At 36.3% G+C, this 24,867-nt stretch overlaps 1 protein-coding gene across 1 annotated transcript in view; it reads right to left on the reverse strand.

Annotated features, from left to right (window-relative positions):
- Nucleotides 1-2,586: 2,586 nt before the first annotated feature.
- Nucleotides 2,587-24,867, reverse strand: part of Tm9sf2 (transmembrane 9 superfamily member 2) — a 59,250-nt gene continuing 36,969 nt past the window's right edge. The window contains exons 10-17 of the mRNA XM_046454895.2: nucleotides 22,188-22,320; nucleotides 19,431-19,550; nucleotides 17,000-17,057; nucleotides 15,537-15,696; nucleotides 13,093-13,244; nucleotides 11,518-11,629; nucleotides 7,689-7,860; nucleotides 2,587-3,894 (exon numbers count right to left, since the gene is read on the reverse strand). Coding sequence (XP_046310851.1) covers nucleotides 3,827-3,894; nucleotides 7,689-7,860; nucleotides 11,518-11,629; nucleotides 13,093-13,244; nucleotides 15,537-15,696; nucleotides 17,000-17,057; nucleotides 19,431-19,550; nucleotides 22,188-22,320 — 975 coding nt within the window. The 3' untranslated portion in view covers nucleotides 2,587-3,826. The remainder of the gene's footprint in view (nucleotides 3,895-7,688; nucleotides 7,861-11,517; nucleotides 11,630-13,092; nucleotides 13,245-15,536; nucleotides 15,697-16,999; nucleotides 17,058-19,430; nucleotides 19,551-22,187; nucleotides 22,321-24,867) is intronic.

Here is a 24,867-nt window from a genome sequence, read left to right on the forward strand (position 1 = left end):
CATGACCAATACCAGAAGAATTGATTAAACCCTTGAAGAAATGTACATGTTTTAAGATGATTTAACATTAAAATTTTTGTGCTGCTTTATTACACCTTTAGGAAAGCTTTTTCCAGTTTCCTAAATCAGAAAGCACAAAAGCACACATAGTTTGGTGTAGATGGGAAGTGTTAAGGGTGGTGCGGGTGTTGAGGATCATCCTGTTGAGCAGCTATGGCAGGTGTCACGGTGGAGGGGTATGTGGGGAACAGGGGACTAGCTAGCATGGGCTGCAGTGGTCTCAGAGAGACAGTGCCACAGGCCCCAGTGATGGAGGCAGGAAGCAATGGATCTGGAGTTGAACGCATAAAACTTGGTGACTAACTGAAGAGAGGTGCTAGGTGACCTGAGTATCCAGCTACCATGATGAAGTAGCTGACAGGAGATGGAGATGGAGAATCAGGACAGGGTTCGCTTCTATACATGATGAGGTTGAGATTCCCGAGGCCCACTCAGGTTGTCCAGCAAGCAGGTGGCTATCACTGGAGCTGAAGGCAATCGCTATAAAATGAGAGTGAAACTGAATAGAGAATACCAAATGGGAAGAAGTAAGTCAAAGATGGAAAGGGTGGAATACCAACTCTTACTGGGTGGCAGAAGAGAGCACTCCCAGAGGACGCAGACTGATGGTAAATTCGGACAAAAGGGTGTCTCCTATTTTAATGTACTTCAGAACACATGCAGGGTCAGATGTCTGTAACAATGTCTTTGTGATTCTATGCAGAAGACTCAAGTACTCACTGGCTGGGGGACCCTGGAGACCTCAGGAACAGAACTTCCAACAGAATCCTGGGGACATGAGAAGACAGGATGGCAAAGACAGATGGGCACAGGGAAGGGAAAAAGGGAGAAATGGACCACAGAGGTTTTGTGTTTTCTTACGTTTAGCTGAAAGTTGGGCATATTTAAAAATAAAGGGCATGGAGAAAAAGGATTTGAACACATAAAAGGGAAAACTGAAGGAGAAAGAGAAGCCACTCTAGAACAGACAGGAAGGAGGCCAGGTGAGGCTGGAAACAAGCATGGGGTGAAGAGAGGTGGAGAAACTAGAAGATGCTAAACAGCCCTAGTGCTGCCTGAAAGCTTGGGAGACCTTGATGTGCTGAGTAAGGAGACAGGCTGCAGACAAATGGTGTAGTTCAAACAGTCCTCAGGACAGTCCTACAAAATAGAGAGCTCTACAAATGACCCAAGGTGATAAAAGGAACAAAACCAACATATCCCTAGCAAGAAAACACTGGTACCTGGTTTCCAGGTCTTTGCTGCATGCCTTTTTCCTTCACAACTTTTAAAACAACTCCTTGGGCTTCTTGAGGCTCACGTCTCATATCACGATCAGGTTTGTCCTGGATATGCATAAAGCAAGAAGGGTCTATGGGTCCTAAGGGTCCACCTGCACAAGCTGAGGCAGGATGCACTTTCCTGGAGAACTTTCTAAACAAACCATGGCAGCGAATCCTCAAGACAAAGCTGACCAAAGTGTGCAGAGGAGGCTGTCTGCTCCACTGCCCCTCATCACTTGCCTCATGCCTTCCTTCTGATTTTTCCTTTAATACTTTTACACGTTGGCATTCCTAATCTGAAAAGCTCTGAAATTCAAAACTTTTTTGGTATGTGTGTGGTGCTGGCAATTGAACCCAGGGCCTCAGTACATGGCAGCCACAAGCTCTACCCCTAGGCTACATATACCCCCAGCCCAGAAATCCAAAACTTTTTTTTTTTTTTTTTGAGACAGGGTCACACTAAGTTTCTTATGGCCTCACTAAATTGATGAGGCTGGCTTTGAATTTGTGATCCTCCTACCTCAGCCTCCAGAGTGGCCAGGATTACAGGCATACGCCACCATGCCCAGCCCAAACCTTTTGAATACATCATATAATCATCAAATACTTCAGATTCTGGGGCTGGGGATATAGCCCAGTTGGTAGAGTGCTTGCCTCACATGCACAAGGCCCTGGGTTCAATCCCCAGCACCATACACACACAAAAAATTTCAGATTCTGGATTTTCAGATTAAGGATGCTCAACTGGTAAGGTCTATGCAAATCTCTCTGAATCTGAAAAACTTTGAAATAAGAAACATTCCTATCCCAAGCATTTCAGATAAGGGATACTAAACCCATACTTCACTTTCCCAGTTGCCTCTCCATTGTCAACGTGTGAAATATGGTTACTTTAGAAGCAAAATAAAAGTCAGAACAAAATAGTAAAGTTAATTGTTTTTAATCACTAATTGTACAGAGAGGAAGCTTAACTTTGATCTAATAAAACTAGTGTGGCATCTGAATCAAGGGTCTAAATAAAACTTGCCCTTTGTTTAGTCAAAACCAGACTATCTCACTGGTACCTGTTGCACTGCAAAAGACACACACACACACACACACACACAAAAAAAAAAAAAAAACTTTTATATCCTACGTGTGAGAGAGTTTAAAATTAACTAGAGTTCCTTCTCTCTTCAGAATAGGTCAGTTGTTTTCTCTTTAAAAGACAGTAATGTAAAACAATTTTGTAACAACCCAGAAACATCATATAAACAACAGCTAATAATTGTAGTTATAAGTTTAATGATAATGTCTGATTTGTTCTCATAGCAGCAAGCAGTGAGCCCCTTAATACAAATGAATATTCTCATAGATATAAGCAGACTAATATCTCTGCAATCATTTCAAATTTCTATGTTCCACATAAACAGACCCTGATTAGTCAGATGAATGTGAAAAAGAGATTTTTAACTCTAAAGAAAACATTATTTGTGAAATACAAAACAAAACAATGTAATCATAATGACGAAGATTTTCTAGTCTGCTAGTGAACAGATCCTAAAACCTGACTTTAAAAAAATCAAAAATACTGTATTTTAAAAAACAAGAATATAAAATCCTTAATGACAACAAAGTAAGATCCACATAAGTTCTAGACTTACATAATTGATCTGACTAGATATGGACGACTGAAATTTGTTATTGCCTCACAGTGAAATATTTTAGACTTGACACAAAGCCCAAAAGACTGAACTTTCACTTAGCTCAAAACTCAGAAAGTGCTACATTAACAAAATTCAATAAATTCTGCTAAAATAGTATAAATCATTTAAAACACCCTTGGTCAATACATTTGTATTTACAGAATCTCCTTGAATATACAATAGGTAATGATGCAATGAAGACGTTTTTACAATATTTATTAAAGTAACAAATTTATAAATTGAAAGACTCAGAGGCACATAGTTTAAAAGGCCAACACCATGGGAATAATGAAGCCAACACAGAAAAGAAAGAAGATATGAACAGTTACAACTGATACAAGATTCTTAAAAGCCATATTCCCCCCAATGAACACATCATAGGAATCATCCTTCAAAATTACCATGATAAAAAGTTATTTCCTTCAAAGAAAAATAATTCTTTCCACCTACCGAGCCTAGAAAATCCTATTTACAATTAACCGTCCTGCATTTCATCAGTATTATGGCCTTCTCTATTCTGCCGTTAGAAGTTCTGAAAACTTTATAGCTATTGTATTTACAAATGCACATTATATTTAAACTTGCTCTTCATGGAGAACAACTGATATATACTTAATCAAATCACGATACAAATGCTTTAGTGTTGAAAACACATTTTGTGGGGACAGGTGTATGGGAAGAGGTGTACTTAGAAGTATGTTGTTTCTGAAGGATTACTAGGCCAATAAGTCTGATAAAACTCAAGGTAGTCACAAAAACAGGTCTTTGTTGATGAAGAATTTAATTTATTTCTGTTTTAACTGGACACACTGGACTTCTTCAGTCAACCTTCACCACACTGTATATTTTGGTAACAAACCAAAAGCATGCAAAGAAGCCAATTGTTCCTAGAAAAGAAAAAAACAACAACAAAATAAACCTATTTCAAAGGAGGTTCATAATTTACACCAAAATGCAGACTTACAATGACTAGTTCCTTTAAAAAGTCACAAAACTATAAACTATTACTGGCTGCGAATATACCAGAAATCCAGGAGTTTTCTTGAAAAATATAAAACCACTTCAAATAAAAATTTCTTATAAAAGGTGACAAATTTTTTTACATTTTAAGACTATTAAGCTTTCCATAATACACTCCATTTTCCTTACAAATACAAGACTGTATGTAAAAATAAAAAGGATGCCAAATGTCTTCTCCTATTCAAGAATATATTATCACAAAATGGAACCGCTACTAAAAACTTTTTTCAAGTATGATAAGAATACTCTAAATAGAATGTCAGATGAATAGAATAATTAAATGGGGCTATTTTCCAAGTACAATTATTAGGAATTATCAGCTTTCAAAGAATTATAGTAAAAGAGAATAACACAAATGCTATTACAAAATGGTAAGAGCGATATAATTGGGATAATAACAAAGATGATTTTGGCTGAAAGTGAGGTTGGCATAGTATCAGAGAACAGAGCAATTCCATCATAACCACATAGACTGTCCTTGGATAAGTTAACTGACATCCTCAAACTTCCTTTCTTTTTCCCCCCAGTGCTGGGATCTAACCTAGGGCCTTGTGAACATCAGGCAAATGATCTACAACTGCTCTATAACATCCCTACCCCTTTTTAAAATTTTATTTTGAGACAGGCTGGCCTCAACTTTGTGGTTCTCCTGCCTCAGTATCTGGGAGTGGATATATGCCACCTCAACTGGCTCCAAGCCTATTTCTTTTTCAATAGAGACAACTGTATCTGTCCTAGAAGCCTCCATGTGCTATTACACAGAGTAAATGAGATGATTCATAGAAAAAAACATCTTTTCCTTTATTTTCAGGTATCCTCATTGGTCTAGAACCAAAGAATTTGAATTCTAAATGGGGACAGTCTTTCAATGTGACAAAAATGAGACTCAAAAGGGTTAAGTGACTATCTCATGGCTATGTGGCTGGTAAGTATGGGCAGAATTCAAATTCAGGGTTTTTTTTAAATTGCAAATGTATTCTTTTAGATTTATAAAACAAATTCAGAGACTCTGTTTTACAAAATAATATACACTAAATTGTCAAACTAATATATTTTAAAAATAAAATGAGGCACTAGTGCCATGCACAAGGCCTTGGGCTCACTCTCCATCACTGGGGGAAAAAGAAAATAATAGAGGCATATCAGTTTTTCCAGTACTATCTCCTCAGAAATATTCAACAGGTATTGACATATTCAACAGGTACAGACATAGCTCACTTTAGGAAAACACAAAGCTTTTGGAGTGCTCCCCACTTCCTCGAACAGAACCCCTTCCACAAAGGGAAGCACATGAAAAGTTACTGGTTTCACTACTTGATTCAAGTTGATGTGGCTCCAGAGTTCAGATTGCAAAATTGGTTTAATGAATGAGTGAAGGTATGATACTTCAAAAGCCAAGAACAATAAAGTTTAGGTGACTGTTGAGCTACCATTTATATATATGCATTTATGGACACAAAGAGCACAAAAGCAGCAATCCCTTGTTTCATTGGCCACTGCTGTTTTTACAGACTATTAACATTTACAGCCGTGGACCCAAATCTCTCACATAGCAGCTCCACATTGTGCAACCCACTCTGTCTGACAGATGCCTCAGAATGCAGAATTGACCCAGTGCTTGAAGTCTGATATATACTGAGCAGCAGGCACTTCGACCCACTAAATGTTTTCAATATTACAGAGGATTACCCATTCATAAAGAAGAATGAAATGATGGCAATTGCCAGTAAATGGATGGAGCTAGAGAATATCATGCTAAATTGAAATAAGCCAGATTCAGAAAATCAAGGTCAAATGTTGTCTCCCACGCAGAAGCTAGAACAACATAAAGGGGAAAAAAGAAGGTGGGTATAGGATATTATAAAAACACAGGGAAGATCAGCAGAATAGAGACTGAGGACAAAGGAGGAGGGATGAGAATGGGGAGGAAATACAGAATGAATCTGACAAAATTAGGCTATGTGCATACATATATATTTCCATTTTATGTATACACAAAAATATACCATAGGGACTTTCACCTTTATATGCATCTACAAAAGCACTAATTAAAAATATATAAGAAAGTGGACAGTAAATCAGAAGAGTAAAAGAAGGAGAATAAGGGGAGGTGCTGAGGACTGAAATGGAGTAAAGTTCCATACATGTATGATTATATCAAAATGACCCCAACCATTATGTACAACTATAATGCACCAATTCAAAAAAAGCTGAGAAAACACTGATTTTCTTTAATTATGCCCTGTAACATTTGAACTTTTTTCAAATTTTAACTTTTATAATAAATCTCTAATCCAGTAAGCTATATTTCCCTTTGTGTGTGTGTGTGCATGTGTGTGCGCAAGCGGCTCGTGCACAGATTTCCAAAAGAATTGAGGTGTTTTTGTTTTGTTTTTCTTTGGTACAGGGGATTAAACTCAGTGGCACTTATTCATTGAGCCATGTCCCCAGCTATTTTTGTTTTATTTTGAGACAGTGTCTTGCTGAGTTGCTTAGGGCCTCGCGCTAAGTTGCTGAGGTTGGCTCTGAACTAGCAATCCTCCTGCCTCTTGAGCTGCTGGGATTATAGGTGTGAGCCACTACACCTTGTGAGAATTATTTACCATTTAGAAGCATCATGACCTCTTTTTTTAAAGTTTTATTTCTTTCTCTTCCTTAGTTGTGGATGGACCTTTATTTTATTTATATGTGGTCCTGAGAATTGAACACAGTGTCTCACACATGCTAGGAAAGTGCTTTTATCACCGATAGCCCAGCCCAGCCCAGCATCATGCCCGCTTAAAGATAATTTCTGTGCTTAAAGAAATAAAATATTTAACGATGAAAAAAGAAATTACAGGAGTAAAAAGTAAAATAGTTCTAATAAAAAAAAGAAGAATTATTATTTTCTTCTTCCTGGCTCCTACATTTCTTTAGATAAAACACGCAAGACAAATTTAAAGTTTGAGATGTAAATTATGTACAATATTGCTTTTTTGTGACAAAGAAAGGTCTCACAATTTTCTTTCTTTAGTTCAGTCACTCACTCCCCAACTGTTTACCAACCATATATGTGGCTATGAGATGCAGAAAACTTTTTATCAATTCAACTTGATATTGCTCCAAAACTCAGATTACAAAATTTGAATAAGCATATATAAAATAAATGCCAATATAATACACATTATGTCCCATCAGGTACTTGAATTTTAAAGTGAATTAAAAGCTTCTAGTTTTAAAATTCCAGAATCAGGAATGTCCTATTACTATCTTTTCTTAGTATCACCTATTGTCAGCTCACCTGACATCATCTCCCCAACGTTTTACTCACTCATAAAACAGGTAGTGATAGCTTTTTGCCTATTTCTGAAGAGGGCAAATGATAGGCTGTGCACCATCAAAGTTAACAGGAGAGTCTGTTAACCTAGTCCAGGTGCCCTGCACTGACTGCACAGTGAACCCTGTTTTGCCTTCCTCCCTTGGCTTCTGGTTTGTCACCTTCAGTTTGTTGTGCTGCCACTCACAGGTGGGCACATCAAATGATGCTCCATCATACTGAGGGCTAAAAACAGGAATGCTGAATAGCAGAAACCTTCATTGGCTTTGTAGTAAAGGGGAAATATTTACAAATCTACAAATTATCACTCTAAAAATGTACTAAAATATTCATTTTTCATCTTACCTGTAAAAAGAAAGAAGATCAAAACCATTATCATGGTATAACCGAAGTACAGAATTGTACTTGCTGTTCCTGTGATTTGCAGTTTTGAAAAGAAATAGTGTATTGCATATATTAAGAAATAAACTGCAGTAAAGCCGCTGGTAAGGAATGAGCGCCATTGCCAATGATAATCCTGGGTAGAGAAGAAAAAAAAGATGGAGAGAAAGAACTGCTTTTCAACTATTAGATAACATATAGCTAAATAAATTACAAAGTGAATAGTTCAGTGAAATCCCCCAAAATCTAACTTTTGCCCTCAGTTTCAGTCTGGCTCCTGCTGAACTTAGCTCACACTTTCCAGATCACTAACAGTGTTCAGAAGCACTCCATATTTGTCTTGGAGCAACCTAAAAACTACTAAAAATGAGTGGAAAAATATTACACAGTTTATGGATAATAAAGCATTAGGCTATATTTAAAAATTTGTGATCCCCAAGGAAGAGCAATCTATAAATCTTATTCACTTAAATGGTTCAAAATTAATAGTAATTAAAGTCCACATCAACTTTATATCAACTCCACATCAGGAAGATTAGTCTATTAGGGCCTGGTTTAAATTCATGTCCACTTATCACTAACAATTTAAAACACTTAGGGGATTAAAACAGTTCTTTTTAGTTTTACATAAAGTAGTTTATAGCTTAGCAGATCTTTAAAAGATCTGGAAAATACTTCAAGATCTCTCTTACCATTTGGAATATATGAAAAATAATTCTATCTATTCATCCATGTATTTTACACCACTGGAGTGTCTCTCTCTAAGCTGCTGAGACTGGCTTTGAACTTGTGATTTTTCTGCCTTACTCTTCCAAATTGTTGGGATTATAGGTATGCACCACCATGCCCAGGGAAATAATGTATTATAAATAGCAATATATTATTAATATACTAAAATTATACAGATATTAAGAATATATTTTAAAAAGCAAATCATGATTAGAAAAATCCCAAAGAAGCTACACACACAAACACACACACACACGCACAATCACCAAAGCTAATGAATGAATTTAGCAAAGTTTTAGCCTACAAGAGCTACACACGCAACTCAGCAGTGTGTGTATGTGTGCGTGCAGGTGCATTTGAATGTGATGCTGGGTATTGAACTGAGGGCCTTGCACATGCTATGCAAGCACTCTACTACTGAGCCACACCCTTATCCCAGTTGTTTCTTTATTTTTAATTTTTTAAATATTTATTTATTTTTTAGTTATAGGTGGGCACAATATCTTTATTTATTTTTTTAATTTTTATGTGTTGCTGAGGATCGAACCCAGTGCCTCACGCATGCTAGGCGAGTGCTCTACCACTGAGCCACAGCCCTAACGCCCCCAGTTGTTAAAAAAAAAATATATATCAGCAATGAACAATCCAAAGAGGACTTAAAAATACCTAGGAATAAATTTAACCAAGGAGATGAAAGATGTACATGCTGAAAATTATAAATATTACCAAAAGAAATTACAAAAGACCTAAGTAAATGGAAAGATATCCCATGTTCATGAACTTGAAGACTCAATATTGTTAAATGGCAATATTCTTCAAAGTGATCTAGAGAGTCAATATAATCCTTCTCAACATCCAAAAATCTTTTTTGCAGAAATGGAAAAGCTGATTCTCAAATTTCATATGCAATTGCAAGAGGCCCTGAACAGCCAATAATATATCTCTATTTCAAAGCTTACTAAAAAAAGCTATGGTAATCAAAATAGGGTGGGGGTGCTGGAGCTGTGGTTCAGGGGTAGAGCACTTACCTGGCATGTGTGAGGCCCTGGGTTTGATCCTCAGCACCACATATAAATAAATAAAATAAAAGATCCACTGACAACTAAAAAATATCTTTAAAAAAATTAGTGTGGAACTAGTATAAGGACAGCATACGGATGAATGGAATAGAATTAAGAATGCAGAAATAAACCCATATATCTATGGCCAATTGATTTTCAACAAGGTAGCTAAGACCATTCAACAAGGAAAGAACAGTTGTTTTTTTTTTTAAAGAGAGAGAGAGAGAATTTTTTAATATTTATTTTTTAGTTTTCAGCAGACACAACATCTTTGTTTGTATGTGGTGCTGAGGATTGAACCCGGGCCGCACGCATGCCAGGCGAGCGCGCTACCGCTTGAGCCACATCCCCAGCCCAGGAAAGAATAGTTTATTCAACAAATAGTGCTGGAGAATTGGACATCCACATGCAAAAGAATGAAGTTGTACTCTTGACTCCAGGCTATATACATATCAACTCAAAAAGAATCACTGACCTGAATATATTAACTAATATTATAAAACTTAGAAGAAAATATAGGAGTAAATCTTTATAACGTTAAATTTTACCATGAATTCTTAGATATTTATGACACCAAAAACATGAGCAACAAGAAAAAATTAGATAAATTATATATCAACAAAATTTAATCTTGAAAGTAAAAAATATAACCTACAGAATTAAAGGAAATATCTGCAAATCATATATCTGACAAAGATCTAGCATATAGAGTACAACAAGAAAACTGACCTAATTTAAAAATGGGCAAAGGACTTGAAAAGGAATTTCTCCAAAGAAGATATACAGATGGCTAACTTAAGCAAGAAAAGATGCTTAACATCATTAGTCACTGAGAAATGCATATCAAAATGAGATATCATTTCAAACCCATTAGGACACCTATAATACAAAAAAAGTTTGAATGTCCATCAATGGATGAATATGTACACGGATATTATACTCATACAATGGAATATTATTCAATTATAAAAAGAAATGAAATACTAAAATATGTTATAATATGGATGAACCATGAAAACATTCTAAGTGAGAGAAACCAGGCATAAAAGGCTGCAATATTGAATAACCCCAGAATACTCATACCATTTGTCTCTAAATACAGAAAGCAATGCCGTTGCCAGGGTCTGGGGGAAGAGGAAAATGGTAACAGCTTGATAAATTTTTTTTTTTTTCCTGTGTTTGGGGAGGGGATGAAAATATTTTGGAACCAGACAAAGGTGGTGGTTGCACAACATTATAAATGTACTTATGTGTCAGTGAATCATTCATTTTAAAATGGCTCATTTTATGTTATGTGAATTGAACCTCAATTTACAAAACAAAATTCAGTTTAACAGATTTTATCTCTTGTATAGAAAATAATCATAAAAGAATGGATTTAACAATTTGAATCTTTAAAAACCAATGCTACACCCCGCTACTCAAGAGGCTGAGGTAAGAGGATCACAAGTTTAAGGCCAGCCTTGGCAACTTGGTGAAATCCTTTCTCAAATAATAAAGGGCTGAGGATGCAGTTCAGTAGTAGTATATTCCCTGGGCTCAATCCTCAGCACTAACAGGGAAAAAAAAAAATCTACCTATTAAAAGAATGCCATCATTTTGGTGTTGCCATGAATATAACTCATTAACATGCAATCACTGAAACTTTGTAATGAATTTTCCACCTGAAAATTTTTACTCAATTTTCAGAATTTAGAAACATCTATATTAAAAGAATATTTTTAAGACAGACAGCTACAAAACTCAACAGTGAAAATTTAGTATGTCACAATATTCTCAGCAAATTAGCATTCTAAAATCTCTAACGATAAGCTTTAAATAAATGTATTAAACTGGGATATAATCTTAACTCAGTCATAAAGAGGGTTACATTTTATTTAGGAAACTAGGTCTATCATAATAAACACATATCTACAAAAATTATATCAATTAACCTTATTCACACTGCAACAGGCCAAGTTACAAATTCTATGAATTAATAGGTGAATATCTGTAATACATACCTCAGCACATAGGTGGAAATAGCAAAGTAGTATAGTTGCTTCAGAACATGTAATAACCAAAATGATAAACACCAGAAACAGGAAGCCAAACATGTAATACATCTGGTGTGACCTACAATCAAACAAGATTTGATGAATTATAAATATGTTCTCTTTGACACAATAAATTATAAAATCTTTTTTTTTTTTTTTTTTTAAACTGAAGGTTTGTTTTTTGTCCCAATTAACCCAACAAGACAAATTTTCATCAGTTTAGATGGTGAAGGGTTGGAATGGGGTAGGGGGAAGAAGGATATAGCAATGTCCTTGGACATTACCCTCTTATTCAGACAGAAACTAAAACTTCTTTGCGTTTAAGTATGGTTAGTCTACTGGCTTTCAGAGGAGTCAAGACATATTTAATGGAAAATTAATGGAAAGGCAGAGTCAAACTAGGAAAACCTTATATGATAAAAATGTGGTTTGGACATGAGGTGTCCCCCCAAAAGCTCCTGTGTTAATGCTGGAATGTTTGGAGGTGAAATGATTGGACTGTGAGAGCTGTAACCTGATCAGTCCATCCTAGTTTGAATGTACTGACTGGGTGGTAACTGTAGGAGGTGGGTCACTGAGGGCATTCCCTGGAAGGTGAGCCTCTTTCCTATGGTCCCTTCCTCTTCTCTTTCTCTACTTCTGAGCCTGGGCAGCTTTCCTCCATTGGGCCCTTCCCCATGATATGCTGCCTGACCCTGGGCCCAGAGTGATGGAGTCAGCCATCTATGAACCTCTGAAACCATGAACCCCAAATAAACTTTTCCTCTTTTAACCTGTTCTTGTTAGGTATTTTGGTCACAGCAATGACAAACTAATTAAAACAGCTTCTAATCACATGATAAAATCTATTGAATTAGGAAAATTACTATAATAATCAGGAAAGAAAGATGTTCTAATCACCAAAAAGCTCAAATTTAGCTTTATTTTATGGTATCTCAAATCTTGGTACTTTCTGCAACATGTTGATGTGATAAAATAATGGTCATAATACACACTATATCAGAGTGGCTCAAAATCATAATGACAAGTTTCCTATGGGAATAACAGATCAGAGAATGAAGGCATCTGGGTAGTGGAAAGGATCTGGAGGTCATGTAGGTTAACCCGTTTCTATCCCTTCCAACAAGCTCTCAAAGAATTCTCTTTTGGAGTAGTACAGATTAGTCTGGAGATTAGTAATAAGTAACATGGGTTTGGAGAGACTTAGGTCAAATTTCTGTCACATGGCAATTGTGTGGTATAATCGCTCAACCTGCAAACTCTCATTTTCATCTCTGTAAAATGGAGATATCTACCTCATACAATTCTGAAAATTAAGTCATAAGAATTAAATATTAAGCATTAACAACCCTTCAATTAATATTAGCTATTATCATTATTCTTTTTCTACAGTAAAGAAAATAATCTTTGGCTCTTAAGATGTTTGCTTATTTGAGAACTTCTTACGTAAATTTAGAAGATACAAATAGTAATCCATTTAAACAAACAAAAAGCATTACACATAATGGTAATGAAAACAGTAAGACTTTGTCCTTGGCTTACCAAATACTATTCAGAATGAAGAAGAGCTGTATAAAAATACAGCCAAAGGGCAAAATTCCTCCCATGATAATACCAGGTAAGGGCTTTGTGTAGAAGGACTGTTCAGGAATCTGACGTGGAATCTGATTGGTTCGAACTGGGTGTTCAATGGCCTTCAGTAAAAGAAGAAAAGATTCGTAATTGCATATCTATTTTTAAAATTCTTCTCCATATATAATGATCTGCCTTTTTCTCAGCTTCCATGCTGACACTAATAGCAGTATAATGAAAGTCTACTTAAGCCATCAAACTGAAATTTGTATTTAAAAACAATGAACCATACACTAACAGATACAATACTCAGTCGTGCCCTGGAACAGGTCAACACTGTTTCCAGCAGTTATCTAGAGTGATGGCTTTAGAAAAAGTTAAGAAATACACAGGAGAGAATAAAGTACTTAGAAAATGATAGTCAATGAAAAGGTAGAATTAGGTTTTACATTTTAATTATAAATTTACTGTAAAAAAAAATCAGCAGGTTCTGAAATTTTTATCAATTTTTAAAAAATTTAGGTGGGTAATGACATTTTTATTAAAATTATTAAATTTTACTAAGCATTAAGAACATGAGGAAGACAATAAAAGGCCATATGAAACTTTATGACCATAAGGTGTTGATAATGTTCTCAATTATGCCCTCTCCCAACCATTTTTTATTTACTTTTTTCTTTTTTTGGTACTGGAGATTGAACTCAGGGGGACTTTATTATGGAGCTACATTCCTAATTTTTTAAAAATTTTGTTTTGAGACAGAGTCTCAATAAGTTGTCCAGTCTAGCCTCTAACCTGTGATCTTTCTATCTCAGCCTCCCAAGTAGTTGGGATTATAGGCATGCATGACCCTGCCTAGCAAAACTTGATATTTTCATTGAAATATTATTCTACATGTAGTCACACATGTAGATGGGCAGATACTCATATCATTCTTCAATATGTATGATTTTAAACTTTTAACCAGCATAGTTTTAGAATTTTAAGTATTTATTTAATCTACATAATTAAATTCAAATAGTTTACTATTTATGATATACAGATTTTAAATCACAAAGAATTGAAAAATCTCTTAAAACCTGTATGATGGGTGCAGTAGAGACTATGAAGCCATGATGGTCTTGGCTATACCCCCTCATAAAGTGTACTATCATATGTTCTTTATTTCTTTGCAGTGCTGGGGATTGAACCCAAGGCCTCATGCGTGCTAGACAAATGCTCTACCACTGACCTATATCCTCATTCCCTATCATATGTTATTTCTTTTAATCTTATAGACTTGATATTTTTGGGGAACAACAGGGATAGTGAAGCAGGAAATAGAGGAAAGATAATGATGGGACAGAATAAAATCTAATTTTTTTCTAGCCTGGATGGGGGAGGAGGCAGCAGGAGTAAGACAGGCAAATGGAAGGAAGGGAAAGAGGAAAAGGAAGAAAAGATCAAGCCTTGACTATAATATTGCTTAAAGTCAAATATTTGCAGGTAAGCATATAAAATTTATGTAAAATTTCAAAGCCATATATCAAAATAAAGTTCTAATCTTGCTTTGTAGTCACTTTTCTTTTTTTTAACTGATTTTTAAAAAAAAAAATGACAGCGGAATGCATTACAATTCTTATTACACATATACAGCACAATTTTTCACATATCTGGTTGTATATAAAGTTTGTTGACACAAATTTGTGTCTTCATACATGTACTTTGGATAATGATGTTTATTATATTCCACCATCCTTGCTAACCCCTGCCTCCTCCCTTTCCCTCCCACTTCTCTGCCCTATCTAGAGTTTGTCTATTCCTCCATAGAGTCACTTTTCTTATAGCTTCACTTTCTAACCCATAATCTTTGCTTGCTTAGTTAAGTACTGTGCACTAGCAACACTTACTGCTTAGGAAAAAGTGCACATACCTTTAGGTTTTAAAAAAAAAAAAGGTAAAAGATATATTTAACAAAAATTCAATGTTTTCATTAGTTTATATCAGCATCTTTTCCAATTATTCTATAGTAGTTTCCATTTACTCAAACAAACAAATAAAAACTTTGAAATCCCATAAAACCTCCCTAGCCCATTCTTTTCTTTTTAGTACTGGGGATTAAAACCAGGGGTGCTTAACCAATAAGCCAAATCCCCAGCCCCTTTTTAAAATTTTATTTAGAGACAGGGTTTCAATGAGTTGCTTAGTGCCTCACTTTTGCTGAGGCTGACTTTGAACTCGAGATCCTCCTGCCTCAGCCTCCTAGCTGCTGGCCCATTCTTAATATTAGTATTTTAAGAATTTTCTATGAAATCCAGATACCACAGAACAAATGTATATATCTTTTAGACATTTTTATGATCTCTTTAAAGGTGGCATATGGTAATTCCCACAGCTGAAAATCACTTGAGTAAATTAGCAACTATAAAACTTACATTCTTTTTAAAACCAAAGTATGCACCAATAAATGTCAGAGGTACAGATATGCAGAACCAAAGGGCCAATATTGCAACAAGTGTGCCAAAAGGAATGGCTGCTGAAGATCCTTCTCCCCAGAGGATTAGATTCATTATAAAGAAGTCAGCAAACACGATCCTGAAAGACACAACAGGCTTCTGGGTAGAACCTGAGTTAGAAACAAAATGAAGTAGTAACAATAGTATATAATTAATATTGCAACTTCTGTTTCTAGGATGTATACAAAGAAGGCAGAATTGTTGATTCACAGGATATGTGAATTAAAGTTTTATTAGAAACTGCAAAATTGTTCTTCTCCTTGGTTTTGCCTAATTTAGACCCTTATTAGCAACTTATAAAAGTTACCTATTTACATGTTTTCATCACACTTTGAAATGCTGTTTTAACTTGTATTTCCTATAGACAACTATCTGGGTTTGTTGGCCTTTTAGGTTTTACCTTCTATAACCTGCTAGTTACATTTACTGCTCATTTTTCACTTGGGTTGCCTGTAGTTTACAAAGTTATATATATGAGTTATTTGTATACTCCACTTACTAATCCCTCATTAAACACCCGTCTCTCAGTCTGCAGCTTTTTCTGAATCTAAACATCTGAGTGTATAAATCAGTTCTATTTACACTACTCAGTGTTGTTTATTTTGTTTTGTTTTAGTGCTGAGGGCTTCACATATGCTAATAAGCATGTGCACAACTGCTGCACTATCCCCAGCACTACATAATTTTTAAACACTTTTTTCTTTATCCTTTATATTCCTTATTTAAGAGAACAGTCTTCCCTAACTGGAGATGATGAAGATATTCTTATTCTTTTTTTTTTTTTTTTTGGTACTGGGAATTGAATTCAGGGGCATTCAACCACTGAGCCACATCCCCAGCCCTATTTTGTATTTTATTTTGAGACAGGGTCTCACCGAGTTGCTCAGCGCCTCACCGTTGCCAAGGTTTGCTTTGAACTCGCGATCCTCCTGTCTCGGCCTCCAGAGCTGCTGGGATTACAAGTGTGCACTACCATGCCCGGCATGAAGATACTCTAGTATATTTTTGTTCAATAGTTCTGCCTGTTAGGTTTAGATTTTAACTTACCAAAACTTTATTCTGTGTGTGCAATATAAAAACAGGCATTTGGGGGCTGGGGATGTGGCTCAAGCCGTAGCGCACTCGCCTGGCATGCGTGGGGCGCTGGGTTTGATCCTCAGTACCATATAAAAATAAAAAATAAAGATGTTGTGTCCACCGAAAACTAAAAAATAAATATTAAAAAAATTCTCTCTTAAAAAACAAAACAAAACAAACAAACAGGCATTTCCTCCCTTCAGATGAGTTGTCCAGCATTATGTAAGTTCTTCTAGTTTGTGATGCCATGTCTAGCATGCTTTAAGTGGATATGTTAAAAGTAAATTATTGTAAAACTCACTTACCCAGGACAAAGAAATGATGTCAATAAAACATTTGTTTTCCACTTCTCGCCTCCAAAGGCTATAGAAGAAAACAAAAGAGGTATATAGACTTTTATTCTTTAAAAGAAGCCAAATACCCATACTCCCAAGTCTGACAATTGCCAAACTGTCAGCAGCACTAGCTGCTCATGCTTAGAAAATGATCCCAGCCAAAACGCCATGATGGCCCTTAACAAATGATCCAGATCCCAGAGGCATGGCACAGGACATCCTGCTCTAGAGACTTTTGCTGCAGCATCAAATAAATCTGGTATGAAAGGAAAGTCATCCAGATCAGTTCTTCTTTAAATTTTTATTAACCTCAAAACAAAACAACCCCCTTAAATCCTAAGTCAGTATTAATTAATGGGGATGGGGACAGAAAGGAAACACTGGAGAAATCCTTGTTTTCAGAAACCAGGAACCTTCCAGTATGACATGCAACCCCTGTAACTCTCCACAGCAGGTCTGACTCGTCAGAGTTCCTCTAGCACTGTGATTTCTAATAGGGGTTGGGGAGGTGAGAGTGTCAGATCAGGTGATTGAGAAGAGAAAAAGGGTCTTTTGACAGATTGTTTATAAACTTTCTTTGTTCCCCTTCTTCAATTTTTTTCCTCTTAAAAAAAAAAAATCAAACACTGAAATGTGTAGAGGGGAAAAAAGAAAGTACTCCTCTGCTCCCAGTTTAAAAGTCAGAGATAAAATTGATTCAAATTAGAATAGTTTTGATTAAAAAAAAAAATTAGCATTGTTTATAAGAAAGTTTAAATATCACCTATCCTAAAAATACGATAAAATTATTTACCTTCAAATACATTCATATATAATAAATCATCTATATATGATATGAATTCACAGTGTTACTGACAAATTTGTGAAATTATTATTTCTGGGCTTACAACAACTTTGACATTCAAGTAGTATGTTTTAAACATTGGAAATAATTCTATAAAATGAAGTATTTCTTCTGATGAGGCCACAAGACAGCATCTTCCAGTAATGTTCTGCCTGATTAACATGCTACTTCATCTGAGTAGGGAGAGCTGAAGGATGGAATAGCATCAGCAGGAGGGCACCTGGGGAGCAGAGAGGTGTGGATGGGAAGGCAGGCGTGAAGGTGTACAGCAGGCTGAGAAACTGGCAGAAAGTTAGTGCAGCTGAAATTGTGAGAAAGGGAGTTATGGCAAAAAATAAGGCAGTAGGGGTCTTATTGTATCTCATATGTGTTCAGATTTATATAACCACCCTAATCCTATGTTCTTTGCTAAAGGGCAAAAGAAAACAATAACTTGATAAAATCTGCAGAATTAAAACACACACATATAAACAGAACTTTACCTACTCAGAACTGTTCCTGGCAGTCAGGTTTATATTTCTACTTGAGGCTGTAATTCGCCAACTTTACCTTAAGGTCACCTATGTAACCCTACTATATTTTACCTCGAATCTTTTTCCTATCAAAGATCCTATTAAAGAACCTATTTCCTATCAAAGATCCAATAAATACTAGACTACTGATAAGGGCTTCAGCATTCTATGTAGTGCCAACTCACACTCTGATCCTGCCAAGCTGCTTTCTAGGCCACCCAATCCTATCTCAGTCTTGCTCTGTAGCCTTGACCTTTTTGTGTGTGTGCGCGGTGCTGGGGACTGAACCCAGGGCCTTGTACATAAGAGGCAAGCACTCAATCAACTGAGCTGTATCCCCAGCCCCTACCTTGACCTTTTTTTATGCTGGCCTTTGCTTTACTTCTGAAAGCAAGAATACAGGAGATCACAACTAATGATATTATAAAAAGAACCTACTTCAGGGATATCTAAAATAGATCTTTGTCTACTTTAAATACTACTTTAAATATAATGAATATAAATAAACTTATTTAAGCATTAAGTCAATAAGACTTCATATATTTATGAAAAAGTAAATCTAGATACATTATTTTAGTTAAGAAATCCATGACACTCAGGGCTGGGAATACAGCTCTTTGACACAGTGCTTACCTAGCATGCTCAAGGCTCTCAGTTCAATCCCCAGCCCCACACAGAAATACAAAAAAAGATAAAGAAATCAGTGATATTCATTTGTATACTTTCTTCCTTTGTTAGTTTCCAAATCTAAGTTGTATATGAGCTCAGTCTGCTAAACCAAAGTTTAAGAGAAAAAAGGAGGGGGATGATGGATAAGCAGCTTCCAAACTTGCATATTTCACCATCTAAGCATTCTTACATAAATCTAGGCAAAGTCATTCACATAACAAAAGAAATCACCAACCAGGCTTCTTTCACCTAAGGAGGGACACCTGTAATACCTACTGTTTACAGAGCACCACCTATCTGAAAGTCAGGCTCAGACCCCTTGCTGTGGCAGATTAGATTCCTGATCTGAAAACCAGACACAGTGGCTTTTACTTACACTTATAGAATCTGGCAGCAACATAGCCTGCAGGAGTGCCCAGCAACACCCACAAGACCACAGCACATGTCATCAGTGCTCCTCGGTTGGCAGGGGACAAAAATCCCAGGCAAGCAAAAACTAAAAAATAAATCATAAAAGTTATGTTATTTCGTTGTTTCCTTTGCTGTGAAATGACAGAAGAACCCTCTCACATTGTAAACAACAAAACAAATACAATTTTAGGAAAAACATATACTAGCTTACTATGCAGCTTTACCAAACCCTAGTAATATTTAAAGTACTCTATTAATATGGTCAGACAGAAGTCAAATTCCACTTCAGAAGTTCCTTAAGATCCTATCTTTCCCATGGTCAGGGGAGGCTGCCAGAGGCTCCAGAGTATTTTCGCCTCTTCTCAGATTCAAATATGGTCTTTAAAATTAATATGAATAAAAATATTTCCACTTTTGTTTCACTTAAAAATACTAGGTTGGGCTGGGGATGTGGCTCACGCGGGAGCGCGCTCGCCTGGCATGCGTGCAGCCCGGGTCCGATCCTCAGCACCACATACAAAGATGTTGTGTCCGCCGAAAACTAAAAAAAATAAATAAATATTACAATTCTCTCTCTCTCTCAAAAAATACTAGGTCCTCTGGGATAAAAAATATTTAAGGAATGTATAACACTGAAACATAAGAGATAATGGAATATAATCAGAGTGAAATAAAGAGGAAAAGATTTTGTAGTACCATTAACTTCTTGAAAACAACTTACTGAAGGAAAACAAATTACTCAGGAAAATTGTGGCCCCTACCCTTATTGGTTGTTAGCTTTGCTTCCTCTTCCCTATATAACCCTTCCTACTAATTAAAATAAAAATCTTATATTCATAGATTCCCAGCTTTAAATATGAAAGTTTGGATGCTGCTTATCCATCATCCCCCCCCTCCTTTTTTCCCTTAAACTTTGGTTTAGCAGATTGAGCTCATATACAACTTAGATATGGAAACTAAACTTGGAAGTCATGATGTACTCATAATTTCAAGGCCAATAAAATAATGTCAAGAAGTTTTAAATGGCTTTCTAATCCCAGCAGCAAGAAAATCCTGCTTCCCCAAAATGTGCATGCCCAAGCACATATGTGACAAAGTACACATACCTTCTGACTGGTACCCAGAGGAAGCAGAGCAGGGCAGCTTTAAAGACCTGCCAGGATTACAAATAAATCCTGGCACTCCAGGTCTGAAGAATGGACTGTCCTTGAGAAAGTTGGTGTTAGAGGACTTAAGAAAAATGATTCCTGTCACTTCTTGTTCTGGGCTCTTTGAAACTTCCCTTCTTCATACTTCCTAGCTGCCCCAGCAAGGACCAGAAGGTATGGTGGTAGAAGGCAGCTTCTGATAAAATTTTAAAGCAAAATCTTACCTCCAAGAGTCAGTTCTGGCTGTCTATCTTGGCTCTCTGGCATCTGGTGCCTTTTTTTTTTTTTTTAAATATTTATTTTTCAGTTTTTGGTGGACACAACATCTTTATTTTTTATTTTTATGTGGTGCTGAGGATCGAACCCAGCGCCTCGCGTATGCCAGGCGAGCGCGTTACCGCTTGGGCCACATTCCCAGGCCATCTGGTACCTTCTTGCTATCCTCTGGCCACCCAGACCTACCCTCCTCACTCTTTTGCTTTCTACAAATTCTAGCCCTATCTAAACTGCATCTCCTTAAGTTGTGAGTAGATTTTTAAAATATGTTCTAATTTTTAAATTGAACAAGAAGGTCTGAATCTGTGGCTCCCAAATTTGCTCAAGTGCCATTTGGAAGTGACAATCCTTTCTATTAATTCCATTATAAAAAACTAGAAGAATTTTACTAACAGAAAATGACTATAGTAATCCATACTTAATATGTTATCAAACATAAGAAAAATGTCACTAAAAAAAAAGGTCAGCTGGTTGAATTCTTAGAGCAATAATTCCTCATCAGTAGCAAGTATCAATAAAAGAAAATATGGAGAAACACAGAAAATTCAAAACTTCAATTCATTAGGTAAACTGGAAGAACTTGGAATTATTTTACTTATTTTTTTTGCTTGAACCCAAGGGCACTCTGCCACTGAGCTATACATCCTCAGCTCTTTTTATTTTTTGAAACAGGGTCTCCCTAAGTTGTTAAGAATCTGGCTAAATTATAATCCTCTTGCTAGAATTTTTGAGATTACAGGCATGTGTCACCAGACCTAGCTAAGAACCTGGAATTAATGTATCCCCAGAATCCCTTTTGTGGTTGATTAATACCTCTAAAGGAGTCTAGTTAAAAAAAGAAAAGAAAAAAGACTGTTCTAATCGACAAAAATTTAACAATTTCTCCACATGTTCAGTGGTACACAAAGGAGATGCATTTCATAAGACCTTTCCTGAACACTACTAGGGAAAAAAGTCTTCTCCCTAAGAGTTAGCCTTTGAACACAGGTAACCTGTCCCTAAGGCACTCAGAGCCAAAGCACATAAATTTTTATAAAAATATATTATTTTAGTTATAAATGGACAGAATACCTTTAGTTTATTTACTTTTATGTGGTGCTGAGGATGGAACCCAGTGCCTCACACATACTAGGCAAGCTCTCTACCACTGAGCTACAACCCCAGCATCAAGCACATAGATTTTGAGAGTCAAAAGAACTAGAACAATCTAGCCTGGTAACTTTACTTAGGAAAACTGGTTTCCAAATAACTATTTAGAAAAGATATTTTCTACTTTTTAATTTTCACTTAACACTTACACAAAGTCACAAAAGTCATAATTAAAATCTGTGTCCCAGATCCTAGAAAGACTGACAGAAGCATTCCTTTTCTTGGAGGACGAAATATATCACCATGAACCAGTTTCCAGCCAAATTCTTCCTGGGCATCCTCCTAAAAAGGGAATGAAATCAGTTCAGTATGTCATACGGAATCACCTGGACTACGCAGTTTATTCACTATTAAATATGCCCTAATAAAAAAAATTTTTTAAATTTATAGATGTTAACTTTTCATTTCAGTTTTGAAGATTAGAGCTTGACTTGTGGAATTTTATATGGTTTTCTTGTTTCTAAAAGGAACACTGTATATTAAAGTCTATAAATAGTTATTGAGAAACTTTACAAAGAATATGTGATTCCTACCTAACTACCCTAAATCAAGCTTTGTGATTCAACTTCACTTAATTTTTGATTACGTTCTATCCTTTTCAACCCATATTTATCTCCAAAATGAGCAAATGGCATTAGTCCCCTTGTACTACAGTTGTTTTACTAACTAGTACAGTAAGTTTGGTTGTAAACATACCAATAAGCCTGTGCTGCCAGCATGCTGACCTCCAGACACACAAACACACTGCTACCAACAGCTCTACTTGGTGTCTTAATAGAAATCTCAAAACAGAATTATCCACACCTGAAATGATTCTCGCTCCATAAGTTTCTCTTTCTGTAATCTCTGTTTCAGTAGATTAAAACTATCCTTCCAGCTGCTCAAATTCCAAAATCTGGAGTGACTCGAGTGTCTCCTTTTATCATAGTTCCCATACAACTCTTACCAAATCCTAAAGTTCTACCACCAAAATATATCCACATGGCCCCCGCTTCTCTCTTGTGGCTTAAGTTATCAAATCTTACCAGTATAATTGTTTTGTTTCTGCCCTTGTCTCCATTCAGTTAATCCTCAATACAGGAGCCAAAGGGATCCTTATAGCCAACCAGAAAACTGGGGTAATTCACTGACCTATCTCTGACGTCTATACTCTCCACTTCAACATTCAACCAGTTAATCAGCTCCAACTACTTCCTAAACACTGTCTACTTCCCTGACCTCTTGGATTCTATAATGGCCTCCTGTCTGTCCTGTCTGATCTCTGCCCTGCTCCAAACCATTCTCCACATAACATTCAAATTTTCCCAAAACATAAATTTGTCCATGTCACTTCTGTTTCAAATTCAACAGCTTCTTTTTTTTTATTTATATTTTATTTTTTAGTTGTAGTTGGACACAATACCTTTATTTTATTTATTTATTTTTATGTGGTGCTGAGGATCGAACCCAGGGTCTTGCATGTGCTAGACAAGTGCTCTACCGCTGAGCCACAACCCCAGTCCTCAACAGCTTCTTAATGACCTTCAGACTATACAACTTACAAATCCTTCAAAATCTGGCCCCTGCTCAATTCTTCATCTTTTCTCCAACATTCTCTCTAGGGTATCTGTGTCCCTCTCACAAATTCCCATTTAAACTTCTATCTCATGCTGAATTCAGTAGTGCATGCCTGAAATCCTAGCTACTAGGAAGGCTAAGGTAGAAACATCACAAATTTGAGGGATTTTAAAAAACTGGGGGAGGGCTGGGGTTGTGGCTCAGTGGTAGAGCGCTTGCCTGGCATGTGTGAGGCACTGGGTTCGATCCTCAGCACCACATAAAAAGTAAATAAATAAATAAAGGTATCGTGCCCATCTACAACTAAAAAAATACTTTAAAAAAATCGGGGGCAGGGGGAATAAATTTAAAAAAGAAAAAAAATTGGGGGGAGGGTATTGGTAGGATTCTACAAATGAAACAAGACTGAACATGAGTTGATAATTATTGGATGATGGGAATACTGATCTCTTTGCTTTTGTGAATGTTTAAAAAGTAGGAGAAAAGTATATGTAACTCTTCTTTTAGATGGGGTAATGTTAGACAAGGGTCCATTTCTTTTTTTGTGTAGGGGGTGCCGGGGTACTCAACCAGTGAGCCACATCCCCAGTCCAATTTTTTATTCTTTTTTTAGAAACAGGGTCTCACCAAGTTGCTTAGTGCCTCACTATTGCTGAGGCTGGCTTTGAACTCATAATCCCCTTGCTTCAGCTTCCTGAGCCACAGGATTACAGGTGTGCGCCACCACTCCCAGCCATAAGAGATCATTTCTGATTACCTTCAATGGAATAGACACTGAAAAAACCTAGGGCTTTGCCAGAAAGTTAAAGCCTTTTCTGGGCCAATTCTATGTGACTGGCTTCTTGTTATCCTTGCAGAGACAGTCTACATTAATGCATGTAAGCAAACGCATGAATACATTTTCTCACTGTTAACCCAAAAGATAGCACATCACATGCATATTTCATACTAAGCTTTTCTAGTCTAATAACATCTTAAAGATTCCTTCTATTATTTGTTTATACAGCTATTCCTCCCCACAGACACTTTCTTTTTTTTATGTACTGGGAATTGAATCCGGGACTTCATACAAGCTTGGCAACATCCACTGATCTTCATCCCCAGTCCTATCCCTTTTTTTTTTTTAAGGAATTTTTTTTTAATATCTTTATTCTATTTATTCATTTGTATGTGGTGCTGAGGATCGATCCCAGGGCCTCACATGTGCTAGGCAAGCACTCAAATGCTGAGCTATCACCCCAGCCCCCTATCCTATTCTTTTTAATGCTTATA

Source organism: Marmota monax, unplaced genomic scaffold (assembly GCF_021218885.2).
Source record: "Marmota monax isolate L192 unplaced genomic scaffold, Marmota_monax_Labrador192_F-V1.1 WCK01_AAM20220418_F8-fsc00026, whole genome shotgun sequence".
In the NCBI taxonomy this organism is placed as follows: Eukaryota; Metazoa; Chordata; class Mammalia; order Rodentia; family Sciuridae; genus Marmota; species Marmota monax.